Genomic DNA, 23,371 nt, shown 5'->3' with positions numbered 1-23,371 from the left:
ATCAAAATGAACGGGCAGCAATCGCAGGGTCAGGGTTTTAGCCCTGCTGCCTCTGCTGTAGCCAAGTTCAGTGGTATGGAAGGACCCTTATGCAAGCTGATGATAATTGCCCTCGGTGAGATTGGTAAAGATTGCATTCCCAAAGCCAGCCAGTCATCTCGTCCCAGGAGGTACTTCAGAATGGGACTGACTAGAGTTTAAAATATGGTGCCAAGTGACTTGCAGGGGTTAAAACCACAGTTTAGGCAAATATGAAAGTAAGTTGACCCAAGGAATGTAATAAATGTACTTCTGGCTCTAGAAAGCACTTCAGTTGCTCTCCCAACCCATTCATGCTGCCCTCTGCTCTGAAATGTAAAGTAACCACACACTGTCAGCATCTCCATATGAACAATACAGAAAGCCTGCATAAAAGTCTTAGTGCATTAGGATAAACAAGGCAGAAAATAGCTTATTTTCAGAATTTCCTAATCCTAGGAAGACGTTATGAAGATGGCACCTCAAAACCAAGAACTTTTGTTTTTGGAAACTGAGTAACAGCAAACAGTTACACTTCTCTGATCCCCGCATCTTTTAAACCTAAACCAACACGTTCTTCCAAGTAAGGAAAGGCCCTTCTTAGAGCTCTGGGTATTAAGTTGTTTCCTTTCCCAAACAGACCAACAAAGAAGAAAAAGCAGGGAAACACCCTGGAATCCTCAAATCCAAGCAAGCTTACACAGCAACGCTCTTGTTCACAAGGCACCAAAGACAGTCTGAAAGTGCATTTCAGCTTGAACACTTAACACTTTTCACTTGTTGCATTTTTTTCCTTAAATGATACCATTAGCTAGAATGCCTTTACTACTGTATACATTTTCATTTATTTCAAAAACAGAGACGTCTTGTAGAAAATGAAGCAATATATTTACAAAAAACCCCACTCTTTAAAAACACAGTTCTTAAAAAATGCTATAAATAGTAACAAAAAATTCTACGAAATGTGATTCCCCACAAAATGGAAAATAATCACAACACATTCATGATTATAAATGAAGTTTATACAGCTTAAATAAGGGTCCTGCCTTGAAATGGCCTTTGAAGAAGTCTCTCTCTTCTCTAAACAATGTAGGGAGCTCAAGCTCCCTACTTAAACAGAACTAATACTGAAAGGCAGCTCATGAGATTACCCCTTTGTAGACAGGATAGGAACATTTCTCAGTACGATCACCAGAACTGAACGGAAACAGAATAATTCACCTGGGTGGTCTTCCAAACAAGAGAGTTCAAAGTGATACATCCTTTCAGTTCTCATTCCCAGCAGGAGGAGTCATAACGCGAACTAGTGAGTCTGGAGGGAGCTTTGAGAGTACAGGGAAATTCACACTTCCTTACATTCAAGAAACATTTGGGCTGGAACTGTCAAGGGAATGGTTTGGAGCTGGTCACAACAGGGCTGATCTGTGCTCTCCTCCGCCTCTGTTACCCCAGTGATGAACAGGCACTACATGAACTGCCAAGTCTTGGGAACACATACAGACCTCAGGGAAAAAGCCAAGGATCAGTACGGGGCAAATATAAGTGGGTTTGTCCTCTTCCTGCCTGTCAAGTGCCAGAGCTCAAATAGACGCTGAGGAGTATCTGCTTGACTGTGTGTGTGATCCATGCTTTAGACACAGAGGCAGCTGTAAAGACTCGGACTGCTGGAGCCTGCAATCCCAGGGCTGCTCAAATTACCCCAGAAGCTGTTTTGCTCGCAGCAGCATGATTTGGATCAGATCTGATGAAAGCCACCTGCGCTCCCCGCTAGCGTTTGGACTAACCTTTTGTATTTCTGAAGAAGGTCAGCAAAGAACAAAATAAGACTCTGGGTCCTGTGTGACCCTGTGAACAAAACTAGTCATATTCTGATGACTTTTTATATTATTTGCTGCTCAGGTCCATTAAAACAGTCGAGCAAGGCACGTCCTCAGCAAATGGGATCCAACCAGCCACAGCTATCACAGCTCCAGATGGGTCAAGCGGTTGCCACATTCAAGTTGCAAAGAATCTCAGCTGATTTTTGTAGTATGTTCAGATCTTCCAGGTGTAGTGCTTCTACCAAAGCCAGGTGGTTTTTGAGGTTCTCTTTCTTCCTTTTCAACTGGGAAATCTGAAGTTTATACAAATGGGACAAAATTACATGATCTGTATTTTTAGTAATAGAGGGCATGAACATAAAATTTGTGGAAAGCTCATCTGTGGGAGGGATTCCATGAACTATGTCAAAATACAGTAATTTTTTTAATCTTCCACAAGAGAAACTGTAATAGTAAAAAAAAAAAAAAAAAAAGAAAAATAAAAAAGGGGAAAAAAATCATCACATGGATAGGAAGCAGATCAAAAACAAGGAGAGAAAGGGAAGGGAAATATTCACCTGATATGAGGCTCCTAAGTCCATACTATCCTCACAATGTTGCTCAAGACCAGATTCACCTCATACTTTGTGCATATATGTGTTTCCTTTGCAGAACTGTGGTTTTAAAAACCCTCTTCCATGATAGCTATCCAACTTGACATTAGGTACACATGTTTGCAAAATTCAGAAAGCAAAGAGAGATTGTTTTTCTAAGAGTACAAACCTCCCTCACAGGAGACTGGCTGACACAGGTAGCTCATTTGGCTTGACTGCCTTTAACGAATGCAGCCTTCACCTTCTGCAACAAGGCACTTGTAGCAGGTCTGCAACATTTATGTGCCCACCTCACACAATCCTGCATTTTCTTTGAAGAGGTAACCTCAACAAATACATTGACACCGTAGGCAGAGCAAGGATAAACACTTTTCACTTGTTTATAGGGCTTCATGTATAAGCTTTGTAACATGGTTCCTCTCTTTGCAGCAGCCACAAATTCTGCTGAGCAACTTAGTGCTGTCAGTCACCCTGGAAACAAATCCTACACCACCCCAGTGTAGTCAATTCCCTCTATCACTATGTTCTCACCCCAGAAAATTACACTGCTGTACATTTACCTTAGGAGAGAAAGGAACCTGAGCTACCTTGTTCTTCCAGTCAAATTACCTGAAGAAGGACATGCTGTGTCTCCTCTATTAAAAAATGGCATATTTTTGCTGTTATATTCAAAGTCTGCAGTTCATTTCTGACTGAAATGACATCACCACGCAGTGTTCTTTTCCAGCAAGTACTAAAACAAAAATGTTTGAACAATACACAATCATTTACTGTATTCCCCAACTGAATGATAAACATATGGTCATGTTAAGGCAAGTAGGGTCAGCATACACGAGAAAGGTACACAGCAAAGGCAAGCAAAAGAGAAGAGAGATTTAATGGTTTAATGGTCTTGAGCAGCAGTTCCAGTCCTCCACCCCTACCCTTTCAGCCAACGCCACAGCCTGCACTTAGACCAATGGTTCTGGTCTTTACTGCTCTGCCGTGCTGCCACCAACTTCAGCAGCACCAGTGAGGAGTAAGAGCTGTTCACTCAGGACCTCTTAGCATGGCTTCTGCTAAACTTCACCTTATATACTGATGCATTTCATGGGCTTGAAACCAGTACCACAGGGATTTACTTCAGTTCATATAATCAACCTATTCCACTCAGCAATGAATCTTCAAAGCATAAACAGCTTTAAACAAGAGAAAATTTTTTTTTTTTATTTACCATTACAAGCAAAGCTCAGGTAACCATTTTCTATTAATGCTGTTTAAGGCAAATTGGCCATTTAGGACAAGTGATCAAAACTGCACTGACAGTCACTGGAGATGGATTTCAGCCATTTGTTTGGCACTAGAATTTCAGACGCAGCCTGTGGAACACATGCTTTAAAGAAATCAAGCAAGGTCAATAGCATTAAAGTCTCATCAAACCAACAGGAAAAAGGTCTGGAGTCTGAACTTTAAATACCTGGTTCTCAAAATAGAAAGGGAAAACAATGGGGTGTGTCTACTGTTTAATACAAGAAATCAAAAGACCAAAGCAGCAAATACACAATGACTTTACATTATGTAGTGTTCTCTGCCTTTCCTCTTTCAATTCACACCTGGAGTCAATGAGATAAAACACAGGAGATCTGAAACAACTGTCCCAGTATCTCACACACAGCCAGCAAAGAGCAAATAACGCAAAAAGGCGCATGCACATTGTCTAAATATTCAAAAAGCACTAAAACTTACAATTCATCTGCTCCAAGACTTAATAACTTGAGGGCTGTGAGGAGTCTCCAAGATGGTCCATCCCATCCAAAAGTCAGGTTTCTAAAAAGTCAGAAGTGATGAGATGCAGAAAGTGTAGGTGATCTTTTACAGCATGATAGCTTTCTTCCTGACAACTGTCAACAAGGGAAGATCTGCTCTTCGGAACTAGAGGACTCCTTGACTCCCCTTACTCTGATGCTATCCACAGCTAGAAGACAGCCTGGTCCTTGAAACCTAAGCCTGAGAAGCTTCAATATTGGTGGTTACCACTTCTACATTCTTTCACAAACAGCAAGCAAATCAATTTGTTAAAAAAAAACCAAATAATTATTTTATGCTGGACTTTGATACTAGAAGCAAAATTTGACTCCAAGAAAAACTGAGAAGAAAGCCCACAGGGAAACAAAAAATTCCTGATACCTACTCTAAGAAATCATGATCCTTTAGAATGGAAATTTTTGCATTTCTCTGCTTGTCCTGTGGTGGAAAATATCTGAGGAGAGTATCTGCATAAGAACACATTTTAGATATTTGATTAAATAGAAGAAACAACAAACCTCGATTCTGAAATGATATTTCAACCATATTTTTCAAGTAGCTACAGGACAAAGACGAAAACCTGTTACATTTTCGTGAATTTTAACATAATGAAAAATGTATCTACTTGTCAAAAGGTATCAGTAATCTCCAGGATTCTATCCTTATAATGGAAATCCTGACTCAAACTGATGTTATGAACCACTCTCAGCAACTTCACTTTGTGGGGATCAGGATTTAAATCCTGAAGTCAATGGTACAGTCTAAGACATCCCTTTGGAAGCTCTACATACATGCTGGTAAGAATTGCAATTTTACAAAAGAAAAAGTTACCAAAGAACACTTTTGATTTTAAAACTCCAATCCTTAAATTCTATGCAGTTCAAAGTGGTATCAAACTCTGCTCCACTTCCTGGAAATACACACAAATATTTTGATGGCACTAAAAAAAAAATCATAATGCCTTAATAAGCATTGTGCATATCATGCACCACACATATATATATATGCAAATGCCTGAACTTCTTCACTATTCTTTAATTACCCCTTTTCACCCATATCTCCTGTGGAAGGCAGATACCATTAATGTGCTCAGACACTCTGCTCTCTACTATTGTACTTTTCAATGTCAAGACACTCTATAAAACCAACCTGATGAAACATAAACACTGCTGTGAGGGTTATTAATGGCAACAAAACCATATTCTAGTAGTAGTCGCTGATTATCATGAGGCCCATAGCAGATAAATACTTCTTCATATTTTTTGCACTGTGAATTTGTCCAAATTTCATAGCTTCTTGTCTGCTCATTAAATGCAGCCTTTACCTTTGAGAAGTTAAAAATAAAAGGTTTTACTCTTGACAGGAAGACAGGGTGAAAAAGATATCAGACCTTGAATATTAAAACCCAAGATTATTGAACATTTCTCTAACACTGGAACAAAACAGATAGTGTTAGAGATGTCTGAAAAGGCAACCCATTTGGACAATTCTATACCAGGATTACTCTATAAATACTAGCAGGAAGAAGGAGACAGCAAAACCTTAGTCTGCAGGATGTGCCACCCACTGTGTAGACTTACTACAGAGGCTCCAAATCCGTAAATAAAGATGGTTTCATGCAGAGTTGGCTGCTTCTGTCCTATCCCAGCTCTTTGTTGGCACCTAGTCCCTGACATAAGGTGGAACTGCTCTATACGCTTTTCTAAGGCTGCCCAGAAGCTTCAGCTAGAGGTGAAGTAAGAAAAGGACCACGTAACTAGAGATTTGTCTCAGGAGCTGAGTCTTTTGGGAGAGCAGAGTAGGGTTACATTTGCAAGTGGCTCTTGCCAGTAGCTACCCCAGACACAAATTTCACCCACTGTGGGCTGTCACTTTGCTTTGCTACATAAAGTGAAACATTTGAATCACCTTTATTCAACTGCTTTGTGCTGAGTAACAAACTCCAGGGCAGATACGGACTGCAAGCACTCAGCCTGTGCATGTCCTCAACAGACAATTTTCCCACTATGAGATCGCTCACTGATCTCCAGACACTCCTAATCCATCACACAAATGCATACTGTTTTGAGATAGTGCATTTACAAAGAAATTAAGTGATCTATTTTTACTTTCTTACCTGAACATTTGGACTGTGGTTTAGCAAATCTAAATATGGTGCCAATGCATAAACATCTGGCTCAAGAGAAAAACATTCCCTCTGTGAATGTTTCATGTATATTGTCCTGGTATTAACAGTGCACCAAGCCCACTCTAGAGCACTGTAGTTAAAAATAGTTCCTATGTTCTCAGCAAACAATGGCTGCAGGGAAGAGAAAAAAGCCTTGGAAGACATATACAACTCATGGACCGTCGTTCTCTGCTCCTGAGCCTTCTTTCTTAAAGGTTCAGGAAGAAGGCTTACTACATCATGCTCCAAACAAACAGGGCAAGTGTATGTCTTGGGTAAAACATCAAGATACGGCTTCCACAGCGACTTCTCACCAGCATGCTTCTCTGCTATTAAAAATGTGCACAGTGCTATCAAAGGAGATACAGGAGGCTTCCATCTATTAGAAAATAAAATAAAAATACCAACACAGCAGATGCACAGAAGTGAAATACGAAATGGATGCAGCAGTATTTTATCTCTCTTCTAGTTCTTTTAAATGTTATAAATAGCTTCTATTTTAAACTTCTTTGTAGTTCACCTCCAAGTCCTTTTGATTATTTCAAAGGGGCTATAAAAGCTGGCTCACCTCTTGGGTTGTTTTTTTCTGGGGTGCTGGGGTTTTTTAGGATACATAACACATACTCAATGTCCAGCACAAGTCTTTGTTCTGAATTTTCTAAAAGGCCACGTTCATGCGACTGCTTTGCATCCCCATTTTATCCCCCTTCTCCTACTGAAGCATTCTTACAAATTCCCAAGAAAACATTAATAACTGGCATTTAGGTCCAGGCTGCCTCTAGAGGCAGGTCAAATTCAAGCCTGTACTATCCCTCTAGCTCTGCCTAGATAAAAGAGGATACTCTGTGCCCAAACCTTACTTATCAGAGCTTTCCACATGCATGAAAGTCCACAAGAAATACTCGTACAAGTTAAAGTATGCAGTTTAAAGCCCTACCACTACTTAATATGATTAATCTACTAACAAGCAACCCACAGGGAAGGCCAGCTTACCCATAAAGTGTCACTTTTCACTTACTTCATAATATATTCTCCCAAGCAGCTACTAAGGACAGTGCCCGTGGTGAGTAAGCATTTCTCAGGCAATGAAATAATCAGATCCCCTGCCTTTGAGGGAGAAAAAAAAAAACCACAACACACACAAAGAATATTAAAGGTCAAGAGCAAATGACTCATCTACTACATGAGAAACATCCCTCAGAGAACACTAACGTCAGGAAGCAGAGAGATCCAAACTTGGTGGAAACTGGCATGGTTTTAAGACAGCCACAGTCCAGGGAAGGAGGACAACTGCAGTCAGTAGGAACCGTCACCTGTAGAATGTTAGCTGTTCACAGCAAGTTTGGTGCCTGGCTACTCACTTTCTATGTACCAAGACATATTTTAGATTAGATCTCACAAATACCTGAACTTCTATCAATACAGCAGCATGTGGTAGGTTTATTTTAGGTCATGTTTATCCTGACCTTGCTTGCCAAACTGCTGTGTATGTAAATTAGCTTTCATGCCTGGCTTGAGCCAAATGTGTCCATGCCTGTAGCGAGAGGACACGAATCAGGTCAATACTCTCCCCTTCCCATTCCTCTCCTGAGTTTCCCTATTTTGGACAAGCCCGGTTGAGTCCAGCTCTCACTTTACTCACTGCAGACTCCCAGCATTGTGGATAACCTGAGCCTCTGGCCTCAGCTGCTGGCTCTAACCCTGAGCCAGCATGAGAACATACACTGTTCTCCACACACCATTTCTCCAATGAGAAAAGGAGAAGGGCTTGCTCCTTCTGGTTTCAGTTAGCCACTGATTGCCTTAAACTGAAACACAAGACTACATACTAAATCTCTGTAAATGAGTACAGGAATGCCTTCATCCTACAAGTCATCAGGGTACAAATGATACCATCTTACAGGTATTAGGCTAGAAATTACATTCACAACAGGGACCATGAAGACCTTGTCTGGAATTTGGAGCTTTGCTTGTTGCAAAAGTCATTGCATCTCAAAGAACCTGAGAAGCTCTTGCATTAGAATCAACCTTACTAACCTGAAGAGCTTTAGTTGTCATCAGTCCTCTTCCTGTATCTGAAGCAAGAACAAAGAGAATGCTTGTAGTAAAATGCAGGAGACTATGCTAAACTGCAATAAATTAACAGGCCAGCAAGGAAAAGCTCTAAAAGTACGTACATTATCTCTTACAAATCATAAAAGCCAATTATGGATTGTTCCAGATATATAAGTCATTTCTTTGTTCTCTGACTCTCTTTTTACTTTTCAGGACCCAGTGAAAGCCCTTCCCCTGCATTCTCTGCAACACTTGCCATCCAGCTCTAGCAATTACTCAATTTCTTTTCCCCAATTTTTTCTTTAAACACATCTTTCATCACTGGCTGCTGTTCTTGGTTTCAGAGTTTTAATTAAAACTTTACCATTTGTAGTCACAATATTTTTTATCTGATTCATACTCTCTCTTTAATATTACAAAAGTTTTTGAAACATAATCTGCTTAAAGATTAAAAGTAAAAGTAAATGCCTTTACTGTAAACAGTACTAAGTGAATCCCAGCTCTAAAATTATTTACTTTGCTGTGTCGCTAGATCTGCTGAGCTTGCATGGAAAAAAAGGTGAAGAAATTATTACAAGGTTAGGTTCTGATACTGGAAGCACTTAAAAGCTATTACTTTCTTCTTTAAAACTGTGCTACTAACACTTAAAATCTTGACTGCTGCAAGGAATTCGACATAGGTGTGCATGTTTTATAGCACACTACAGTATTCTTATCCTACAGTTTTATACAATACCATCTTTATATATGAAACAGTTTATGGTACTTCGGGCCACCACACCTACTTGTTTATGTTAAATGACATTCACATGCATATACTAGAAGTCCTTAACGGACTAACAGTAACTGTTTTTTTGTTTTCTTGATGCCAAGCATGTGTGTGATTCAAAATGAAAGCAGGAATCTAACATTCTTAGAAAAACCAAGTATGTACCACCAATAAATAATTAAAACATTACCACAGAATTCTGCTGGCCTTAAATTACTGCCTTCAAATCCTCTGTCTTTCAGCCACTTCTTAAGTTTAATGCATTCCAGCTTGTAACTGCAGTTGACTAAAAATAAAAAAGAGGGGGTTGATGCTATAAAATAGCACTATATTGGAAAATAAAGGAAATTGAAATATTTTATGGTATGGTCAGAAAAACTGTATTTTGGGCATTTTAGTATAGCATAACAGAATAGCAAGAAAGGCTCCCCTTGAACTAGCTTAATAAGTTCTGGGTCTCTGCGCACTGGGAGCTCTCAGAACTGTAGGAGTTATTCAGCACAGTCAAGGGTCAAAGAATTTAAGAATTATATAGAGAGCTCTATTTGGGACTGTAAACTAATGCTAGAATATTTGCATAGAAAAAGCTAACATTTACGAATGTTATTTTCAAAGCACAAAGGTGTTTGACAAATATGCACCACAATATGACACCGTGACAAAAAAAACTGGTTGTTCTACTCTTTAGCAGTAGAATCATAGAGTCATAGAACGTCCTGAATTGGAAGGGACCCACAAGGATCATTGAGTCCAACTCCTGTCCCTGCATAGGACAACGCCAAAATTCACACCATGTCTCCAAGGCTGTTGTCCAAATGCTTCTTGAATATTGTCAGGTTTGGTGCCGTGACTGCCTCCCTGGGGAGCCTGTTCCAGTGCTCCACCATCCTCTGGGGGAAGAACCTTTTCCTAATACCCAACCTAAACCTCCCCTGGCACATCTTCCTGCCATTTCCTCGGGTCCTGTCGTTGGTCACCAGAGAGAAGAGATCAGCGCCCGCCCCTCCTCCTCCCCTTGTGAGGAAGCTGCAGACCGTGATGAGGTCTGCCCTCAGCCTCCTCTTCTCCAGGCTGAATAAACCAAGAGACTTTAGCTGCTCCTCATATGGCTTCCCCTCTAAACCCTTCACCAACTTCGTGGCCCTCCTCTGGACACTCTCCAGTAGCCTTATATCCTTAATGTACTGTGGCACCCAAGCTTGCACCCAGTACTCAAGGTGAGGCCGCACCAGCACTAGTACTTCCAGGGACAGTACCTCCGTCCAGAGAACTCTGCAAGTGTTTTCTTCTTCTCTTTCGACCTGTCCGGCCTTTGCTTTTCTTCATATTAAGAAACAGATTTCACCTTATTTAGACAAGCTGAATAAAAACAATTAAAAAAAGATTATTTAAAAATATTGAAAGTCCCTTTCAAATACTGCATGTTTCTTTTGTCTCAATAAATCGGAGCAGTGCCTGTTTTATAAGCTGCCTCTTTTAAGGTTTAGAAAACATACGACTAGCAAACCCCTACACGAGGGTGGGTGATGGGGTTGAGGGAAGAGGGGAAGCCCTCATCTCCAAACATCTTCTTGGCCACGGCACAGGCCATACCCCTCCGAAGCCCCGGTGCTTCCCCGCCACCTGACTCGGCCTCTCCCCCCCCTCTCCTGGTCTGACAGACAAAACCTCGAATCGCCCAAGCGAAGCGAGCACCGCTTAGGGCCGTCCGTTCCCTCTCGCATTTTAAGGCCGTGGAGACTGAAGAGTGTGACGAGGAAACCCGTTTCCCCTCGGCAGCCCAAGAGCGGCTCCAGCTCCTGATTCCCTCCAGGGCTGAATGTGAGACGGGTCAGAGGGCAGAGATGGGGACGCTGCCCAGTGCCCCCGCGCCGCCTCACGGCCGCCCACCCGCCGTCGGCCCACCTCCCGGAGAGGACGCAAGGCTCGCCGCCACCGCCGCAGCCTGCCGCCACCGCCGCCAGCCACCCGCACCGCCCCTGCCCGCCGCCGGAGGCGGGGCTCCCCCGCCGCCATCTTAAGCGCGCTCCCCTCCCCTGCGCGGTGTGTAAGCGTGTGTGGCCAGCGGCTGGCTCGTCGTTCTCTCACCGCCGCGCAGAGCTGAGGAGCGAGGGGGAAGGTACGCGGTGCCGGCGCTAGGTGGGCGGGGGAGAGCGGGCCGGCTGACCCTCCGGCCCTGCCGCCCCTCCGGGCCCGCCTCGCAGCTCCTCGCCGCCTTCGGCTCCTTTGCAGGGCGCGTAACGGCAGCCCGTCAGCGGCCGGGATCGTCCCGCGGGGAGTCCTGTGAGGAGTCGGGCTTCATCGGAGCTCCCGGGTTTGCTTTGCCTTCCTGTTAGAGAGAAAAACCGGTCTTGAGGAGGTGGTAGTGAGTGAAACTGGCTGGTTTGCAGCGAGGTGCGACCTTGATGGTGAATCGGGAGGGTGGCTCCTGGCCCTGGTGAAGCCAGTCAGTAGCTGGGCAGGCTTTTTACGAGCTGGTTAAGATTTCATTCTCGCTAGATGTCTGCTCGTGGTTAATTAGAAGGTGATTTGGAAGGCAGCTGGCAATTAAGTCAGAAGTGAACAAAAACAGCAGTTTAAACTTGCTTTTATGGGGGAAATACATCTTTAAGTGTGCTATGCCTGTGAAAAAAGCAGGCTTTGTATCTAGAGCTAACTGGTGTGTTAAACAGAAGAAACTTTGTCTGTAGTGAATCTCTTCACTCTTAAAAATGCTAGAATTGGTTCTCCTGCCTGACACTTGAAGATCAAGCTGCTCCTCCCCTTTTTTTGAGCCTGAGTTTTTCAGCTTTGACTGCATCAGTGCTTGAACTGAACAAGTTGAATATCCTCAAAAGAAGGAAATGGTATTACTGTAAGGTGTATGTGCAGAAGAGCTTAATCCTTTCAGAAGTTAATTTAGTACTAAAGATTAGGCATTGACTTAGTTTTTTGGGTTGGTTTGTTTGCTTGGGGTTTTTTACCCAATCACTTGTTGGCCTTTCTGCAAAACATTAACACCAAATGTGTATTTCTCTGCACATACCTCTTGCTACTTTATTAAGTTACAGTTAGTGTGCACTCTAATGTAATTTTACATAATTCAAAGTGGAATTCTAAATAGGACTTTAAAGAAAAAAAAAAAGCCACTTTAATCCCCTTTCAAATAGCCAGCTTTGTCCATCTGAGTGTGCAGTTTTCTTCTTTGCTGTTTTCAGTTACTGTCACTTCGGCATACATTCAGAGAGGACAATGTCCAATGTGCCAGTGGCTGTGGTGACCGGGGCCAACAAGGGGATCGGATTCGCTATTGTGCGGGCTCTCTGCAAGCAGTTCCCAGGGGATGTGTACCTGACAGCCCGAGACCCCGGCCGTGGCCAGGAAGCAGTGGCAAAGCTCCAGGAGGAAGGGCTGCGTGCACACTTCCATCAGCTGGATATTGATGATCTCCAGAGCATCAGAGCTCTCCGTGACTTCCTAATGGGGAAATATGGAGGGCTGAATGTGCTGGTTAACAATGCAGGGATTGCTTTCAAAGGTAGGAAATCTGGGATAGTCCTATGTGCCATAAAGCTATGTGGAGAAGGATAGTAGATGCATCAAGGATTTTACAAAGCTACTTGGGTTTTATAAAGTTACTTATGTGGGACTTCTGTGCCAGTGGCATTCTGCTTTTTTGGCTGACCAAGCTGCCTACCTTCTTAAGCATGATGAGAGGGCAACGTGAAATGCTCTACCATTAGTTGGGCTAGCTGTGCATGTAAAGGTGCTTCCCTTGAGTATTGTATTTGCATCACATACAGAGCATGAAAATACGTTAGTCACATAGAGCACTTGAGTAGAGTTGGGTTTATTGCCCCTGTGCCCGTGAGTTTCACCAGGCCCATTGGAGCCCATCATCAGTGTGAATATTGGCCGTGTTCCTTGGGGATCTGTTTTTTTCTCTCTTCTGCAAGCCTTATACTTTGTTCTAGGCATTACCTGCTCAAGGATTCCAGTTGATTAAAAAGAACCTTTGGCCCTGGGTGATTTTGTCATCTTTACTGATGTTTAACTTTCTCAGGCCATTCAGTTACCTATAGAACAGTTAACCTAAGTCTTGCTGTGCTGAGCAAGAATTTAAGCCTTTCATCTTCTAGTGAAAAAGAATGCAGGGAAAGTGAGGAAGACACGGCTGTTGTAAAGTAGAAGAGTGCATTCTCTTTGTGGGCATTTATAAAAAGTTGAGAATCATGTTAGCTCCAGGTAGAGCAAGTCACAAGCATGGCTACTAGTTCACTTTCCTGCCAGTACAGACTTGTTCTTTCCATATGTTCTGGGTTTTTAGTTGGTTGGTTGTTTTTGGGGGGGTGTTTGGTGTTGGTTTTTTTTCTTTGTTTTTTAATCTCTGCCTGATCTCCAGTTAGGACATGTAATTGTTCAAGCACAGCATTGTGCTCACTCCTCTGCTCACAGCATGAGTTAAGGAGGCCTGTCAGGTAGTGTGGATCAAACCTCACCTACTGCTGAAGATGGAGCTTGTCGTGTAGTAGGAGCGCGGTAATAGAGTTCTGAAGTCCAGTTGCTGTATCTTTCGCATGGTACTTTGCAGGAAGATTGCTTGTGTTCAAGGTCAGCTTAATAGGAGGCAACTCTTAATATGACTGTCTGAGTTTCAGGATGTGCTCAAGATAGAGAGGTGTTAAAACCTTGCAGTACAGTTGAAAGATTGTGTCTCTGTCCATGCTTACCACTTATAAATCCTGCAGGTGCTCAGATCAGTATTTCTTCAATTCATAATCAGGGCCTTAGCACAACCTGTTAGTGACAGTGAGTTTGAGCAAGGCTGAGCTGCAACTACAGCAACTGAAGCATAGTGTTGCTGACTTTGCAGCAGCTGTAGCCTCCATCAGGGTGGGTATCTGGACAGGTGAAATGAAAGCTCCTCAGATTTCTGCAGCAAGATTTGCTAAAGCTCATCTGTGAGAGGCAGTTTGTTATTGTGGAGCCACTGAACAAATAAATAGGTAAAATAGCATGACCAGTGGAGTTCCTGTTACTTCCTTTACTTCCAGATGTTTAACCTAGACTTTCTTCAAGCTGACAACTTTCTATGAGTCAGCAGTAGGTCATAAAATTAAGAAATGTGATAGAGGAGCCAGTTGTAACTTTTTCTATAAGTATCTAGCATAGAGGCTAGAGGGTTTAACACCTCTAGTGTGTAAGAACTTGCTGTGATGCTTATCTCATATTTTGGCTCTAATTCTTGCTTCTGCGACTGCCATTTCTACCCCAGCTTGCTTCTTGCCTCGCCAGGTTTCTGCTACCATCCCAAAATTTATGCTTTCCTTTCTTTATTGTAGTACTAAGCATCATTGCTGCCTGCCAAAGATTAGACTTAACTTTAAATTTAATTTATTGTTCAGTTTTTGTGCTGTACTACAGGTAGTCAAGGAAAGTCCTCCATCCAGCAAAAACTGTTCATGTATGAAATGATTGTGTCTATGGGTTGCCTTCTGGGTGAGCTGTGAGAACAGTCGTTCTGGTAATGCTTGTTAAATCAAGGGAGAATGTATCTATCAGATGTTGCAAGTAATATATCTTGCTAGACAAATGAGTGGTTTTTGGAGTGTAGGGAAGCTTCTCTATTATGAGGTGGGTATGGAAGCAGGATTTTGGAGTTATGTAGGTTTTTACTTTTCTTTTCTTTTCCTGCTATCACAACTCTTGCAATAGGTCATGGTCTGGCTTTGTGTCTCTGATTTGAATGCAAGCGATTTCCAAAACTTGATGCAATTGGTGCCCATGGGTTGATAGTAAAAATAAGTCAGCCATTAAAGCTTGAAATAAAAACACAACTACAATAAGTATTAATGACCTGTTACTGCTTCTCTGTTGAGTGTACATAGGTCTGGGCTATGGAGACAAGTGAAGACCTGCCTAATCTATGTAGGTGGCTTTCATCACTGCAGAGATAGAGCCTGTAGCAGAAGAATGCTGTTACTTTAATTCTTACTTCCCTCTCAGACTGGAGGATGCATAGCATATGGTTTTATTGCTGAGCCAAATTGTCAGCTGATAGCACATCCTACCCCACTTCTGGTAGTGGCAAGCTGTTAGGGTATGATTTCAGACAGAATTCACAACACAGGTCTATGGTCTGCGTATGCTTACCTAAATCCGCTCCCTTTCCTAGTGGCCAATTCCCATTCTTTTGCTTGTGTAGCACAGATCTGTGAGTTCAGGGGGTGATTTACGATGCAAGTGTTTATCAGTTTTGGGGCTTGGGGGCTTTGGTTGTTTTTTTGTTTGTTTGGGGTTTTTGTTTTGTTTTTGTTTTAGACTGCACCAAATCTTAGCTCTGCATTCTTTATTGAGGCTTTTACAGTGTGTGTTGCAGTTTGGCAGTGCTCTGACTTCAAGTCCTAGCTAAGAACCCATGACATGACAGCATAAGAATCAGGATGTAGAAACGGTAGTCTGCCCTGGTGTTCCGTGTTAGTGCCGGGGTGGCAGTCTAACTTTTGCATCTTCAGTGGCAGCATCCTAGATTCAGGATCTTCCCTTTTGATTTCTCCTCTGCCCCATCCCCTCCCCTGGTACGTTAGGATGGCGGCGAAGCGCTGTGCTATGCGTTTAAAGGGAGAGGGCACCTCAGAGTTTACTTGCATGTGGTTGTGGCAGCCCAGACTGAGTGCTGGGTGTGAGTAAGTACAGGCAGGTCAGTGGGCAGGTTGGGCAGCACACCTTGCAAGAGAAGTCTTTCCTCGTCTCTTCCATATAAAAGGCAGAAAGACAGACGGTCTGCGGGTTGGCAAATGACTCTGCAGAGTGATAAAACTGACTCTCCTGGGGCAAAGCTAAAGCCTTCAGCTAAGAAGAGGTGAAAACATAATTAGTTCATTATTAATATAATATTGCAAAGCTGCATTTTTTTTGTTAGTAAGAATGTGTTAGTGATGTTGCTTTTTTTTCTTATGTATTTTAATTGATTTCTTAATTACCAAAAAAAAAGAACTAAGATAAACTTTGGGTTTTAGTAGTTTGATAACTTTCTTTCAAACAGTAGCACAATTCTAATTTTATTTATTTTTCCTCCCTTGCTACCACCTCTTATGAAAAGTTCATGACACAGCTCCATTTGCGGTCCAAGCAGAGGTTACACTGAAGACAAACTTTTTTGGAACCAGGAATGTTTGCACAGAATTGTTGCCTCTTGTGAAGCCTTACGGTAAGTGTAACATAACAAGTAGAGAAATAGTTTTATATGAGTTTTGGTCCTCATTAAATGGGAGTGTTTAATGTCCTGTCTCAAAAGCACACTGCCCCATAGCAAGAGGAGCGTACCTTGCTGTACTGTAGGTAAGAGAACAGATGGCCTTTATGACACCCAAAACAATTCTGCTGTGTGTATTTGCGTGCACTTTCAAGACGGTCACATTATTCTGTTGTGGATTGAAGTGGAATTCTCATCGTTCCCTCAAAACATGAAGAACTTACCCACGTTCTTTCCATGGTATCTGCCTACCTAAATTCTTATTGCTTCAGAAAGGACCTTCTGATGATCCAACTAGGATAAAGAAGTACCTAAAAAAGTGTTTCAGCTGAGTTTGTGACATGCCTGTTCTTACTACTGCTGAAGAAACCTTTTCATTAGGCTGTTGCTCTGTCTCTATCTAGATCCCAGCCTTTGCTATATTTACAAGTATCTAGTGATGTAGCTATAAATGGCACTTGAAGATGTACATTAAGTTACTGTGATTGTGTTGATGTTAGGAGGAATGGGACGAAAGCACTTTACCAAAAATGGTAAATACAATGGACCAGGGTTAAAGAAGATGGATGCGTCATTAAGAAAGAGGCGTTAGCAACATGCAAGTAATCTGTACCCGTTGGATGACTGTCCTGCACAGAACACTCCTGCTCTTGAAACCTAGGAGCACTGGAGGTGCCCTGGAATGCTGCTGACACAGCATGGCTGATTTGAAAGAAGGGTATTTGGATCCAATACCCACACCAAACCTAAGGGGTTTTTTTAGTACAATTCTTATCAAGACTTGTGATCACTAAATATTTTCATGGATATTTGAATAAGCTTGCTGCTGTGAATGAAATGTTGTCTATACCAACATTTAAATACATCTGGGTTTTTTAAGAGCAAAGAAGTCGAGTAGGAGAGGCAACTGTTATTCCCTGGGGAGGAAGGAAAAGATAGAGTAAATGAATTTTGGGGGCTGGTAGGGGAGAGAGTAAACAGTGCCAAAATTGCAATTTAGTCTTCTTGTACTAAGTGTGAAGGACAAATGCATTGTTAAAGTCATTAACAGAAATGATTAATTTCTGCAGCTTTTAAGATCTAAACTCTCATGTTCATTCCCTAGTTCATAGCCTGAATGGCTTTGAATTAGCAAGAAAGAGTGAAATGGTATAACATAATTTTGGGGCAGACAAGTGAATTATTGATTCAGCTGACTCATTCCTCTGTACCAGAGTGCTGGAAGATAAATAGCTTACTGCAGTTTTGCATGCTGGGATTTGTAAATCTTCAGGTATTCTGTAAACAAGCTGATGGTCTCACTGCATTAAGAGGCAGATTGCTTTTGTTGAATTCTGTATTATTCTAGCTCTTGAGGTATATTCTCACAGTACTTCACCTGAGCTGTTGTGGAAGTGAGAACTTTTGACCATAAATTCTGGCTGCCATTACTGAGAAAGCCACTTAATACTCTGAATATGCCTACAGATTGTGATAGGCTATTTCCTGGAAGAATATCTGAAGTTCAACAGAGAGCTTTTGAAGTTTCACACCTTAAATTACTCTCTGTAATGGAATCCACTAGAAACACTTGATATTGAGTGAACTGGGATTTTCCAGAAGCTCTGCAAAATAGCCCACCCAAAATACTTTACAGGTATTCACCAAAGTAGTGAATACGTAACTGTAGGGCAAGCACACTTCAGTGTCTAGGCTTGTTTAATGTGTATAAAAGTAATCAGTCTTTATTCTTTTTTTACCAGGTAGAGTGGTGAATGTCTCTAGTATGGTAAGTAGCTCAGCTCTGGGAGGCTGCAGCCAAGAACTACAGCAAAAGTTTCGCAGCGACACAATAACTGAGGATGAGTTAGTGGAACTCATGACCAAATTTGTGGAAGATACCAAGAAAAGTGTGCATGAGAAGGAGGGTTGGCCAAATACTGCCTATGGGGTATCCAAAATTGGTGTCACAGTCTTGTCCAGGATTCAAGCCCGGATGTTAAATGAGAAAAGAAAAGGTGACCACATCCTTCTCAACGCCTGCTGTCCTGGATGGGTGAGAACGGACATGGCAGGTCCTAAAGCCCCTAAAACACCAGATGAAGGGGCTGAGACCCCAGTTTATTTGGCTCTTTTGCCTTCTGATGCTGATGGTCCTCATGGCCAGTTTGTTAGTAACAAAACTGTTCGAACCTGGTGAGCTTACGTATGTGGACCCATACAAATGCTTAATGACTGTGGATTAGCCTGTGCCCCAATAGAGTGTTTACCCAGAGCAGTCTCATCCTGTCTGCAGCAGCAGCGGGGTCCTTTATCATTAGGATCAGGGTTACAGTTACAGTAGTCCTCTGGGATTAAGTCTACACTAGGATACGCTTCCCAACAGTCTCCATTAGCCTGCTCACAACATTGACTGTGTAGCCCAAAATCTGATTTGTGGGTGTCCAGCCCAGACGATACAGGCTAATTTGGTGTTGCACTAATGTAGACGTGCCTGACCTTGTTTACCTGAATTTACTCTTAATTAAATTATTGCTAGCTGTTCTCCCACTTCCCTGAGACAGATCTCTGACATGGAGTTGGGATGAAGAAGCAGATGCCTTATGCTTTCTCAACTTTCCTAGAAAGTAGATCTTTCTAGGAACCATAGTTGCTTCTTGAGGTTGTGCAGGGCTTCGTAAGGGGGGAGGGGATTGATCTGAATCCTACAGTCTGACCAGTTTAGGGGGAGGTTAATAAGACCAGAACAGAATCACTGCTGTATAGACATTCCTTATTAGTACAAAATAGAATTAGGTGAAAATAAAAATAGCAATAACATACCATTAATAGAACTTAATCAGTTGGCTTTATTAATATGTATGTCAAGAAATGATTACTTACTGATTTGTATTCATCCAACTGGCTAATTCTGATATTAAAAATTTATAGTGTTTGAAAATTCACTTTGATTTTTCTGCAGTTAAGTTTGTAGCTGGGATGTGTGATGTTTGGACTATATAAAGAGAAAATAAACTATAGAACTGATATAGCAAACTCTTCCTCAGGACTTCCAGTTCATTTATTGCACAGCCACAAGTTTCCGTACTAGAAACCTAGATTAAGTGCTCTCCATGTAGTAATTGAACTGTAAATGTTACAACACTATTTCAGTCCTACCCTGTAATACATAAACTTGTTTTGGTTACCATGATGATATCGGAGCAAAATCCCAAGTAGAGGAAGCAGTGACATGGAGAGGACCAAATTTGTTTTCTCATTTTAAATATTGGTTGTTGCATTTCAAATGCTAAATCTTGAAATGTTTCCATGGCACCTCGAGCTGTAGAGGTGGAGCCATGTGGCAGCAGAGGCATGGCACCTGGGACAGCCCCAGGTTGGGGGGGGCTGGAGTGAGGTGGGGTTTGGTCACACCCAGGCTGTAACCGTGCAGCGCTTTCTCCACCATGTCCTGCCAGCCAGCACAAAAGCCACGGCAGGGGCTCCAGGCCCTGGCCCATCTTCCCCGCAAGGCAAAGCGCACACTGTGCCGTGCTCTGCTGCTCCCCTCTTCCCCTTGCTGTGAGAAGCTGAAGGAGCTGGAAACAATTGCCTATAAATCTGTCATTAATAATGACAAATCAGTAATGGACATGTTAATTCTTAATCAGGAGTCAGCAGGGCAATGCCAAAGTGGCTTAGCTGGCTGGGTTTTACATTGGCTTCCCTGGTACAGTTTGTGTTTGGGAAAGCCTTGGATCAAAAGAAGTTAGACAGAAATATGTGTGGTTTTGGTAATCGCTTATCAGCACAGAACAAAGGTGTGATTATTAGTTGGTCTTTTAAGGATACAGTAGCTATTGTTTTTATAACGATGGAAGTCTTGCCAAATGAGTCATGCCCCAGAGCTCAGTGAAGAGCAGGATGAGGGCTGCCCCAAAAGTTCTCATATTAATCTATTGTCAGTGAAGGAAAAAAATCTTAGGCTTTAGTTTAAGGGCAACAGATCAGTTACAAAATCCCTGTATGAAGTTTTTTAATGCATTTTTTTTACTACTGCCAGACTGCCTACAGTATGATCGCTCCAAACCCATCTAGTTAATACAGCAACTTGACCATCGTTCGGATGCACAACAGGAAGAACCACAGTTTGTGTATGCTCTTCTAATTGTGTTAATGGTATCTCAGCAAAATAAAACATGGCTGTTCTGATTTAGTAATAGATTGTGCACAACTTCAGGAGATGTAGTCCAACAGCGGAGAATTGTACCTAGTTCTTCACACCTGAAATGCTGCTTGAGTCATTAAGTTTCAAAAGTTGCATGCCCGTCTGAGTGGCGTGTACAAACTTTCCAAACAAACCTTGACCCAGCTTTCATGTGGTTTGTGCAAAGACCGGCCTGTAAGAGTCCCAGGTTCGTTTACTGTAGCTGGATGGTATCCATTGTTAAATACAATTTAGTTTCTAAATATCCCCTGTGGTCTCTAAAGCTCTATAAAGTTGAACTTCCTAAATCTAATTCAGGAGCTGGGTTGGGTTTTTTTACGTTCACGCCAAATAAATTGTAAGCTTGAAAGTTTGACAAAATATGTATTTCAAAGTCTTATATTAAGCCTTTTCACAGTGCTTGTTCTTTGTTAAACCTACTTACCCTGTTTCAGGGTAAGGAAGCAAAGTGGGAGATGATGGTTAGGCAGTCATCTCCAGAAATGTCATTTCTCATGGTGAAATTGATAGTAATATAGACAGTTTCTTCTGGTATGAGCAGAAAGAAGAACAGAGGACAGATCTTTTCACAATCTTTGCCGCTGTGGTGTGGTACTTGAGGAAGGAGAATCAGCTGTGTGGATACAACTTCAGCTGCAGGAGGTAGAAACAAGAGGCAGAAAATATTGGCCGTTCACGGGACCATTCGGAGTCAGGAAGGAGCTTATGCAGGAGAAGCTCATCCAGTGGCAATGGCAGGGGGCCTGGGAGGAGAGCTGGGGCTGCGCGGGGCAGGCTGCCGGGGAGGGCTCTTTGCTGAGAGCAGGATCAGAGGACAGGCTGTACAGCGTGCGTGGCAGGCTGGGTCTTTGGACAGGGCTTGCATTGTTCAACAAAAACGTCTTTTTTTTTTTTTTTTCCTTCTTAAGCTGCCTCACTGCTTCTCTCCCATGTCTGTTGTGTCTTAAGTATTTTGTTGCTTTCAGATTCTGGCATGCTTGCTGAGTGGTTATTGTGTAAAGTTTAAGGGTTAGGAAGGGGATGAAATAATAATATGTTGTACTGTATAAAACTTGTATGCGTGATTTACTGTTTTTACGGCATGTCACTACCATTTTTACTTCAGAATTTATTAGCCAAAGAAAATGCCTGGCAATACAGTAGCTGTGGTGACACGAGACAATAAAGGAATTGGATTTACAATTGTGAGAGCTCAGTGGAGGCAGTTTCTTCGGGAGGCCGTAGCTTGTGCAGGATGCAGTCAGGCAGCAGCGGCAAAACTTTGGGAGCGGAAGCTGAACCTGCTGCCGCATCGGCTGGATATAAATAGTGTGTGAGGCCTCTGGGACATTCTGAAGGAGAAGCTACAGACATCCCAGTGGGCTGGTTAACAACGAAGCCATCATTTTCAAAGGCTGTAGTAGGACAGCTGTTCAGCAGAGCTTTGCTTTGGAAAGCCAGTGATCTGAAGGTGTGGGGGCAGTCAGTAAGGAGGCTGGTCTGCTCTAAACCTTTTTGAATGTAAAGGGGATTACAACCAGGTCATTTCTGCCTGGATCCTCTGCAACGCTGATGACTGTAGCGTGGCCCATGCTTTTATATCCATTACGGTCCCCGTGCTGTGCAGTGCGGTGCATTTGGTTTTCAAAACTGACCGTAGACATGCCTAGAGAGTTTGAGGTCAATTTACCTAAAAAGTTCATGAGAATATACCTAGCTTAACATGTTGTTTCCTTAAATTTTCCGTTTAAGTGTTTTCCTATATAAATAATGAAGATGACAAGAACTCTTGAGAATTCATTTATGTCCATAGGTAATTTTAATTGAACCCGTCTCTTACAGTAGTATAACCCAACACATCCTGACTTTGCTGTGGCGTTCCTCTCATCCTAAAAATCTGCCAAGAAAATTTAGATTATATATGCCACCCAGTATTACTTAAAACACTTAAATGTAGAATAGAATTCAAACTCCAGTCTCTATTAGTATAGGAAAGTTTTTTGCTTTTTAATCTCAGATAGTGAAAAAAGAAAAGGAACAATAACGATGTTTTACAGTGGAAATTCTTCAGTTTTTGTGTTTGTTCTGCAAATAATTCATTTTGGAGCTGACAATAAAGGAAACTGTCAGCTGGACAAAGTTCTGGTCTTGGAGGCCAGTTTTCATCGTCTGTAGATCTCTTCACAAGGTTAGCTGTTCATAGCACTTATATCTGAATGAACAACAACTTCACGCTTCCTAGTTTGGATTGTGGTCTTGTCTTTGCACCCTGCTCACTGATCTAAAGTTGTGGTTACTCGGCGCTCTTAAAATCCTACCCTGTCTCTCCTCAGGTACATCCCCACATACTTGAACACCCTGATCTGATGGGCATTCTCTGTTTTGTTTGATTGGAGTTATACAGTATTCAGAGGACATCTGACAGTAGTGGCTCCAGTGGTGGTTTATTTGTGAATGTATTGTTTTAGACTCTGCTAGGGAGATAAAATCCTGAAAGCAAGCAACTTGTTAAACTTCCCTCAGTAAATAATAGAAATACTGTATCATTTCCTAGCAGAAATTTCATATTTTAAATTGCGAGGGATATTTCTAAAAAAACTGAACAAAAAGAATCTGGCAAGTGATATACAACTGGAGTAGGTTGTACTTTTCCAGTACAAACTGAACAGATTTATGTCAACGTGAGGTGGAAGTTAATGTGAACGTTCATTAGATTGAAATGCAGCCTGGCTGTCTCCAGAATTGATTACATCAGTAAATCTACT

The 23,371-nt window shown here is 42.1% G+C and overlaps 2 protein-coding genes across 11 annotated transcripts; one reads left to right on the top strand and one right to left on the bottom strand.

Annotated features, from left to right (window-relative positions):
* Positions 1-820: 820 nt before the first annotated feature.
* Positions 821-11,225, bottom strand: SETD4 (SET domain containing 4). Of its 6 annotated transcripts, XR_012661670.1 has the most exons (12): positions 11,113-11,225; positions 10,464-10,566; positions 9,398-9,493; positions 8,421-8,458; positions 7,402-7,490; positions 6,333-6,762; positions 5,366-5,540; positions 4,602-4,683; positions 4,157-4,237; positions 3,041-3,164; positions 2,396-2,530; positions 2,044-2,131 (listed from the first exon to the last, which is right to left on the bottom strand). XR_012661670.1 is itself a non-coding variant. In XM_075100114.1 (11 exons), the coding sequence occupies exons 2-11, from the start codon at positions 10,531-10,533 to the stop codon at positions 1,997-1,999; spliced, it is 1,320 nt and encodes a 439-aa protein (XP_074956215.1). In that variant the 5' UTR covers positions 10,534-10,566; positions 10,876-11,225; the 3' UTR covers positions 821-1,996. The 6 variants fall into 6 exon arrangements, 5 of the variants coding, with proteins under 5 accessions (XP_074956215.1, XP_074956224.1, XP_074956205.1 ...); XM_075100114.1 differs by lacking the exon at positions 2,396-2,530 and having other exon boundaries at positions 821-2,131; positions 10,876-11,225; XM_075100123.1 differs by lacking the exon at positions 2,396-2,530 and having other exon boundaries at positions 821-2,131; positions 10,903-11,225.
* On the top strand, positions 11,158-19,456 carry LOC142060248 (carbonyl reductase [NADPH] 1-like). 5 transcript variants are annotated; one of them, XM_075100159.1, is made up of 4 exons: positions 11,158-11,326; positions 12,405-12,724; positions 16,289-16,396; positions 18,184-19,456. In XM_075100159.1, the coding sequence occupies exons 2-4, from the start codon at positions 12,439-12,441 to the stop codon at positions 18,618-18,620; spliced, it is 831 nt and encodes a 276-aa protein (XP_074956260.1). In that variant the 5' UTR covers positions 11,158-11,326; positions 12,405-12,438; the 3' UTR covers positions 18,621-19,456. The 5 variants fall into 5 exon arrangements, with proteins under 5 accessions (XP_074956260.1, XP_074956301.1, XP_074956281.1 ...); XM_075100200.1 differs by having other exon boundaries at positions 11,255-11,601; XM_075100180.1 differs by having other exon boundaries at positions 11,315-11,521.
* The last annotated feature ends 3,915 nt before the right edge of the window (positions 19,457-23,371 follow it).

The sequence above is a fragment of the Phalacrocorax aristotelis genome, chromosome 1 (genome assembly GCF_949628215.1).
Source record: "Phalacrocorax aristotelis chromosome 1, bGulAri2.1, whole genome shotgun sequence".
Lineage (NCBI taxonomy): Eukaryota > Metazoa > Chordata > Aves > Suliformes > Phalacrocoracidae > Phalacrocorax > Phalacrocorax aristotelis.
This window is presented reverse-complemented; position numbering and strand designations above follow the sequence as displayed.

Excerpts from the sequence above, each read along its gene's own strand:
- SETD4 (XM_075100114.1), bottom strand. The coding sequence starts at position 10,533 with ATGAAGAAAAGCAAAGGCCGGACAGGTCGAAAGAGAAGAAGAAAACAC. Across the intron at positions 4,238-4,601 it reads AAGGATCATGATTTCTTAGA|AAACCTGACTTTTGGATGGG; the intron begins GTAGGTATCAGG and ends CTGACTTTTTAG. Across the intron at positions 3,165-4,156 it reads AGTCTTGGAGCAGATGAATT|TACTTGCTGGAAAAGAACAC; the intron begins GTAAGTTTTAGT and ends TTTTTGTTTTAG.
- LOC142060248 (XM_075100159.1), top strand. The coding sequence starts at position 12,439 with ATGTCCAATGTGCCAGTGGCTGTGGTGACCGGGGCCAACAAGGGGATC. Across the intron at positions 12,725-16,288 it reads TGCAGGGATTGCTTTCAAAG|TTCATGACACAGCTCCATTT; the intron begins GTAGGAAATCTG and ends TCTTATGAAAAG. Across the intron at positions 16,397-18,183 it reads GCCTCTTGTGAAGCCTTACG|GTAGAGTGGTGAATGTCTCT; the intron begins GTAAGTGTAACA and ends TTTTTTTACCAG.